This window comes from Pongo abelii, chromosome 8, assembly GCF_028885655.2.
Source record: "Pongo abelii isolate AG06213 chromosome 8, NHGRI_mPonAbe1-v2.0_pri, whole genome shotgun sequence".
Classification (NCBI taxonomy): domain Eukaryota; kingdom Metazoa; phylum Chordata; class Mammalia; order Primates; family Hominidae; genus Pongo; species Pongo abelii.
In genome coordinates this window covers 96,198,626-96,207,051 of record NC_071993.2, presented here as the reverse complement: position 1 = coordinate 96,207,051, position 8,426 = coordinate 96,198,626, and the positions used below count along the sequence as shown (strand labels likewise).

Here is an 8,426-nt window from a genome sequence, read left to right as displayed (position 1 = left end):
TCTTCTGCCATGTGAGGAATAGAGTTCCTCCCTTCCAGAGGATGGAACATTCAAGGTGACATCTTGGAAGCAGAGACCAGGCCCTCACCAGACACCAAACCTGCCAGCTCCTTGATCTTGAACTTCCAGTCTCCAGAACTGTGAGAAATAAATTTCTGCTTGTTAAAATTACTCAGTCTCGGTATTCTATTATAGCAGCACAACAGAAACTAAGACAATTTCCCTTACCTCTCTTCCCCATTCTCTTTTCCAAATCAAATATTATAACTTTGGAAAGATTTATTTATTTATTTATTTATTTATTTATTTATTTATTTGACAGAGTCTCACTCTATCGCCCAGGTTGGAGGAGTGCAATGATGTGATCTTGGCTCACTGCAACCTCTGCCTCTTGGGTTCAAGTGATTCATGTGCCTCAGCCTCCCAAGTAGCTGGGATTACAGCTATGTGCCACCATGCCTAGCTAATTTTTGTAATTTTAGTAGAGATGGGGTTTTGCCACGTCGGCCAGACTGGTCTCGAACTCCTGGCCTCAAGCAATCTGTCTGCCTTAGCCTCACAAAGTGCTGGGATTACAGGCATGCGTCACCACATCCAGCCATGTTTTGTTCTTTAATCATAATTACTGATCCAGAAAGTTGAAGAACAATAAATGACATTTATATTATGTAAACATTATTTACCTACCGCCAATTAGAGTCCTCTAATTAAATTTCTTTCACTAGATGTGTCAGTTTGATCCAAGATGGGATGTTGAACATGCAAGAAATGTATTGGAAACACCTCTGAGAAAAAACGGGAAGAGAGCAGACAGAGGCTGGGAGAGCCATCCAACTGTGATGCAGGTCTGACCCCTTATGTAGGAGAGACAGAAGGAATAAAAGTTGGGTAAAAACATCTTAGATTACAGTATTGTTTTAAGGAACATTTGGCAACGCTGGTGGGGAGTCCTTGAGTTTAAATTGCTCATCAGAGGGGTACTGCATCTCTCAGGAGAGGACATGACTTAGTATCCTTGCCACTCAGTGTAAATGTAGTGATAGATTTCAATGTGTAGAGATGGGACCTTCAGACAATTATAATCCCTGTAGCTAGACATCTGAGAGGTGCTTCTCATTGCTACCACATTAGGGTTACAATGTTATTACACTTGAACTACTCAAAGGAGACTGTTCTAATTGTCAAGGCCAAATGGATTTTCATTTCTTGTAATTCACCAATTATATAAAAACATGCCACATTGTTTTATAGTTCTGTCATGTTCCTTAATCTCAGTAATGAACATATTCCATAAAATGACTATCCTTGGGCCTGCCTGTGTTGTAGGTGATGTCACATAAGCATAGTCACATCATGGCCAGATAAACTCTGTCAACTGAGTTTGACAGACTCCAGCAAATGGAGTTTGTTGCCTCCAACAAATGATTATCAGTAGAAACTGTAAAATGGGCATGAGTGCTACTGAACCAGCAGCCAGGAGAAAGAAATTATGGTCCATAAATTAGTTGTGAAACCTGAAGTCGTATCACCAGTCCTGGTCTCAATCTTCATATCAATAAAGTTGGTTGGAGTAGGGATTTTCTCAAGGTCCTCCTGATTTTAAAGTTCTGTGTTGTCTACATGGTTGTTCCCGAACTGAAGTAATCGGCATCGTTGACTCAATCTAGAAAGGAATAGTGACAGCTTATATTGCTTTTGAAACTCTGGCTGATAGCATGTGATCATCTGGTAAGACTATTTCTGTACCCAGAGAGGACAGCAAATATCTTTAAGAGCTCCATGACTGGGAAGCCAGTTTTTCTGCCAGGTGATTTATCATTTGTTGAAAGGGCTTTTCTCAGCTTTTGTGAGTCAGGGAGCATACCTTTAGTGCTGAATGAAATAGTTTCCAAGAGCACCTTCAAGATTTGGAGAGGCAGCACTTCTTTTCCGGAAGGGTCAAATTACCCTGAAAGGCAATCATAGCCACTTTTCTCGGCATATTTATGAGTTTGTCAAATAGGCAAGAAAATAACTTGGGCCTGGCATCATAGGATTCTTATCAGGCCTGACAGAATGAGTTCATCTAACTAAGTAGGATTTGGACCCATTTCAGAGACTTTGAGTCAGTTGGTAAGGGCAGCTTTCAGAGGTAGGTACAGGACAATATACAATTCAACTCAGGCAGCTTTTATTAGAGTATTATATACCAAGTATATGATGAGGAGTCCAAATGCAAACTGGATATTCAAGGAACTTAGGATTTCCTGGGTTAAGCCTATTAGCCTAATTAATTTTATTCCATTTATACTTACTTTTCACATGTACATCAGTACCTCCCAAACTTTGCTGCACAAGTTCCAACTGGGAAATCTAAAAATCATGATGCCTGGACTGCACCCCATGCCAATTAAGTCATTCTCTATGGGGCGGGACCCAGACATCCATGTTTTGTTTTAACTTTTTAGGTGATTCCAATATGTAGCCAAGTTTGAGGAACAATGTTGTAGACCTTACTACTCAAAATGTAATTAGAACAGCCACAGCATCCTCACCTGGGAGCTTGTTTAAAGTGCAGAAATCTCAGGCCCCTTCTGTGTATGAACACAGCCCTGATTTATAAAAACAAGTTAACTGATGAAGCAAATAATCTTTTCTATGATTAACTGTCTGAGTAACCCCTTAATGTGAGTTTTTTGAATTATGTGGCAAGTGATAGAAGTTATGTACTTTCAGGGGGGAGAAATGGCCTGCTTTGCTAGAATATCCTAAAATATCTGAAAGGGACAAATGTGTCTACTGATAGGTCAGGACTTCAGTGCTGACTTTCTGAAATTCTTGAGTAAAGATCATTCCCTTCCTTGTTCTTCCTTAATAGATCAAACAAAATAATAATTAAAAAAAACAGAATTAAGTAAAACAAAAGATTTTTAAAAATTAATACATGAGATACACTGCAGTATATATGTATGTCTGATTACGTATAGTAAAAAGATCTGGAAGGATACATATCAAATTATAAGTTATAAGTTATAAGTTTACCTTGAGGGTGTGGAAGGAACTGTGATAGGGTGAGGGGACTGCTCTCATTTTTAAATTCACATACTTTTGTAATTTTTTTTTTGAAATTTACAGTGAGAATTCATTATTTTTATAACAATCAAACCATAATAGAAATTTTAAAGATGATAAAAAACAAAAAGTAAAACACACACACATACATAATAATTTTAAGAGTTACATTGGAGGAATGGAGAATTAAATCACATGGTACTTTTCCACTAATACTGTGATGGTACATAATTGTGTAGTCTGTAATCAAAGAAACTACATTAGAGAAGCCACATTAAGTAACATCCGAATTAAAAAGTCCCCTGGGATAAGAGCCCTCAAGCAGCGACCCCTCAAGGTGGATATTAAAACTGAAAGCAGCGCTTAACTCTTCCTGGAGTATCTACATGAAAAAAAACAACATTCTGAAAATTTCACATTTAAAAAAAAAGCTTCATAGAAGTCACTTTGAAATGCTAAAATAGCCAAAGGCCAGAAATTGAGGCTATAAAAACTCCATTCAGAACAGATTCAAAACTAGTACACTGAAACCTTGGTAATCTATGGGTGTAGGTTAGGGACATCTTTTTCCATTTCTTTATCATTTCTCCCAATTTCCCAATGGCTGCTTTATATCTCAATAATTTTAATCTAAAAATATTGTAATTTTAGTTGGAAATTCATCTAGATTCATTGCAGATTTGTTTTAGTAAAAAAAAAAAAGAGAACAATTTGAGACTCACTATTTTCCATTATTCATTTTTTTCCACAAATTATTTCTAGCTACTTAATAAACATTTGGGGATTGAATCCCTGAAGTTACATATTTAAAATTTGAGGAAATCCTTTTTCTCCTCTTCTAGTTTTTTCATTTTATTGAAGTCACTAAAGATGACAAACTTTTTTATTATAAACTTTTTTCCAACAAAAAAGATATTTTACGTGACTATTAGATTGATAGCTAAATATCCTCCTCAAAGTCAAAACATCTGTAACTAAAAAGTGCTGTCTTTTGCAAGCTACAGAATTAAGAGCTTAACTATCAATAATGTAATTTTGTACTCCTGGAAGAGTATTCTTGATCTAGGTATGAAAGGTTTACGTAGGAATATATTTACTATATAATATGAGAAATTTAAAGAGCAGAGATAAAAAGCACAGATCTAATGGCCATACCATTTTTAGAAGTTACAATAGCTAGAATATTGCTATTTCTCAACGGATTATAGTATTTTAATTAAAAAGAAAAAAAGAAAGAAAACCGCACAAGATTCATCATAATGCATATAAAGTATTTAGTACAATGCTTGGTACACAATAACTATTCAATAAATATTAGCTCTATAATAAACAATGGATTAAAACAATAAAAAAAAAAAACAGAAGAACCCAAAATGGAGGGAAAAACTTAGAGCTAATTTCCTAGAGTATGTATTTAAATGGAAAGTCGGAGCTCACAGAGAGCAGTAAGGAATTCTGCATTTTCTGGATCTATCTTTTGTGCCTTCTCATAGTACTCAGCAGCTTGCCTCTTTTCTCCTTCCAGCTTGTAAACAAACCCTAGGGCACTTAAACTCTGCACATCTAAAGCATTGTGACAAAGTCTCTTGGTAGCCAATTTCTTCACAGCACTTGTCAGTTTGGTGCGAAGGGGTGATCTGTCTTTGACCTTTAAGGCTTCTAAATAATGATGGATGGCAGTATTTTCTGATTTACGGTGAAATTCCTGAAATCGGCCATAGTGGTAATGGATCTGATGTTTGTGATCATCGGTTATGTGCTCCAGACAAAGAGCTTTCCGGAAAATGTCCTCAGCATTGCTATACTGGCCTCCTTCAGCATACATGTTGGCCAGGTCTGTGTAGGCAAATGCAAACATAGAGTCTCGTTCCATGGCTGCTTTGAAATGAAATATAGCAGATGAAATCAGCTCATCAACCTTTAGTTTATCCTTTCCTTTAGGTCTGTTGTGTGTGGCCTTCTTGATTTGGATCATTTGTGCCCTGTAGCAAAGTCCCATCTGGTGATGCAGGAAAGAAGAAGTTGGTGTCACCTCCAAGGCCTTTTTTAAAAGTTCGAGAGCTTTGTTCCAGGAATTTTTTCTCCTATAGAACTTGGCTGCATAACGAAGGACGTAAGGCTGGGATGATATTTGGTCCAGGATTTCTTCAATATACTTTTCCCCTTCAGCTTCTGCATGTACATCTTGAAGCTTCAGTGCCAGAAAAACCTTAATGTAGCTGTTATCTGGGTTCAGGGTAACAGCCTTTCTCAAAGGCCCCAGAGAAAAGCTCTTTACAGACCCTTCTCTATCAGAATCGTCCAGCCGATACACTGTGATAGCATAGCCGATGTTAAATTCTGGATTGTCAGGCTCCACTTCCAGAGCCTTCTCAAAAGCCGCTTTAGCCTTTCGATAATACTTTCCTCCAAATTTCAAGAGTGCCCACCCTTTCTCACAGTCAGTCTCAGGACACTCCAACTTGTAGTTAGAAGGACTGGACAATTTCTTGCAGACATTCCCTATCTTACCTGTATACTTCTGAGCTTCTTCAAGCTGGTCCATGTGATAATACACCCAGGCATAGTTTCCCCAAGTGACCAGGCTTCGTACTTCTTCTTTGTCTGAGTGTTCTTGCTGGATTATTTCTTCTGCTTGTTCCAAGCAGTCAAGGGCGTCTTTATTTTGGCCTTTTAGGTGTTTCACATAGGCCAATAGGTTATAAAGAGCAAGTCTAGATTTTGTGGTAAGAAATTCAAGCTGTTGCCCAATTGTATCTTCCACCTCAAACAGATCAATGTCTTCCTTAAGTAAATTCCATGTAAAATGACATTCTAACTCCAACAGAAGGGCCTTCAAGGTGTCCTTAGGAATTTCACTGTCAAAGATAAAATACTTTTTAATTTTTGAAGAAATACAAGAAATAATTTTCTAAACCTTAAATATTGTTCTTTGCATAACAACTAATTTTATCCCTATTTGATCTTACAGTTAAAACATTAGGTTCCCATAACTTTATACTAGAGTCTCTTCTATATACAGTTATATCCTAGAAATATTTCATTTCAATTCTCACTATTTATTGCAAAAACAGTTCTGGAGAGATGACAGAGCTTTCTGTATTACATGTGTCTATTTCCTTGTGGCAATCACTAAGCCGTTGAAAATTAGGAATGAATATATACATATTCAATAATTAATAAGAAAATTTCATTTCTGTATTATGAGTACTGATCCTGACTAGGAAACCTGGTAAAATTGCTCCTTGGTAATTGTTCCTTTCTCTAGTGTAATTGTACCAAAAATATGGGCAAGACATGCCATGTCCTTACAGCCTGCTTAAATCCACAACAACATGGCTTTACCAGCCCCCTGCCTAAAACAAAAACCTGTTTTGAAGGTCTCTACCAGCCCAGCCCAAGGAGGATGAGGAGGGCTGCTCAGGTATTATGGATGTGGTTGTAAGATCTCAAAGGGACATTCAATCAGGTACTGACGTGGTTTGTCCAGGCTCTGGAATTTATGCATAACTGGACACCATGAGAATTTTTACTGTTTAAACTTTGTCTACTTAATTTTGTAACTTTGTCTTTGGGAAGCTGATAAGATAGAAGCTATTGCATCAGAAGAGGTAACATGTATCTTTCGGTAATTCTGTTCTTCTGCTAGGAAGAAGCAGTCTTTCATTGTCCTTGGGAGACAGTCCCCAATGGGGCTGAGCCCTTTTCCTCCCCATCCTGCATATATACGGTGCACGCCGGGCGTCTTTTTCTGTTTTTTTGTGGTGGTTGTTGCTGTTGTGTTTTGTTTTTTTGTTGTTGTTGTTATTGTTGTTTTCAAGCCCCTTCCTGATAGCACTGTCCTTTCTTACAAATGTTAGATGTGGCCAGGCGTTGTGGCTCATGCCTGTAATCCCAGCACTTTGGGAGGCTGAGGCGGGCGGATCACGAGGTCAGGAATTCGAGACCAGCCCGGTCAACATGGTGAAACCCCCGTCTCTACTAAAGATACAAAAAATTAGCCAGGCGTGGTGGCACACGCCTGTAATCCCAGCTACATGGGAAGCTGAGGCAGGAGAATCGCTTGAACCCGGGAGGCGGAGGTTGCAGTGAGCCGAGATGGAGCCATTATACTACAGCCTGGGTGACAGGGCGAGACTCCGTCTCAAAAATAAAGTTAGATGTGTGGGTGGCACTTAAACTTTTTTTTTAACTTATAATGGGAATAATTAACATTTATTGTGCAAGTATTATGTGCTAAGCAGTCAACTGATAGGATTTATTACTGTCCTTTTCCACAGTCCCAAGAGATGGACACCATTAATTTTTACAAATAAGGAACAGATTCACAGAGTTTGAGAAACTTTGGGGTCACTCAACTAGTAGCAGTTCAGCCAGGATTTAGAACAAGGGACTATCTGCTTTTAGAGTCCAAGACCTTAATATCTCATTCCTCAACTCATTAAATGCGGAAGGTTCACTAACCACGTGCAGGGCAGGGTGCTAGCCCCTGGGGATACAAAATGATCAAGAAAAGGACGCCATCATACTAAATCAGTAAAGGAGACAGATAAAGAAATCCTCATAAAACAGCAGGATTGGGTGGGACCATAACAATCTGTGCTTGGTACAGAGGTAGCTCCCGGGAAGGGAAGAACTCAGACCCAGAAATCAGAAAGGCAAACTGGCAGTGGCAGGCGAATGTGACGCCTGGAGGGCTGCGGCGAAATCGCGTATGCCACACCGAGGGACTGGCAGCTGGAAAGAGAGGCACGCGACAGGCCTAAGGAGACCCGTGGCACGTAGCAGCGGCCCCCGGAACAGCGCCTGGGGGCTCTGCAGGCGCTGATCAGTTTCCCGGAGGCGGCGGCCGCGGGCCCAGAACGGTCACCGTCGCCGCTGCCGAGAAGAGCCGTCGGGTCGCGATGGGTGGACAGGCCTCCCAAGGGAGCGTCGCCCGGCACATGCCCTGACAGTCCCGACCGCAGACGCCAGGGATGGGGCAGGCTCCCGGGGAGCATCTCCTGTTCCTCCTCCCTGACCGGCCTCCTTAGGCGCTGGGTAGGGACCAGACTCCAGAGAAGCGTGCACTCGGCCACCCTCCCCGACAGGCCCGTCTTCAGACGCCGCGCGCCGGGACAGAGCGCCCGGGGAGGGTCCCCAACGCAGATGCCCGGTTGCCGGGCGCTAGGGGCTCGGCCTCTGAAAAGGCCGCAGAACTGCGCTGGAAATGAATAAAAGAAGCCCGGTTTGAAACAAAGGCCGACGCAGGGCTTGGGAGGAGAGGCCGAGGAAAACCCTTACCTCATGATGGCAGCGCTCTGCAGGCCGTCCGGGCGGCGCAGTCCCTCGCGTTCTCTCTCTCCTCAGCACCTGGGACCTCTGGAACCCGCGCG

General features: G+C 40.8%; 1 protein-coding gene across 1 annotated transcript; it reads right to left on the bottom strand.

The window, feature by feature from the left end:
- Positions 1–3,204: 3,204 nt before the first annotated feature.
- On the bottom strand, positions 3,205–8,405 carry IFIT5 (interferon induced protein with tetratricopeptide repeats 5). The gene is given in 2 exon segments (NM_001132766.1): positions 3,205–5,909; positions 8,335–8,405. Coding segments are annotated over 2 exon segments (1,449 nt in total). The 5' UTR covers positions 8,340–8,405; the 3' UTR covers positions 3,205–4,465.
- Between the last annotated feature and the right edge of the window lie 21 nt (positions 8,406–8,426).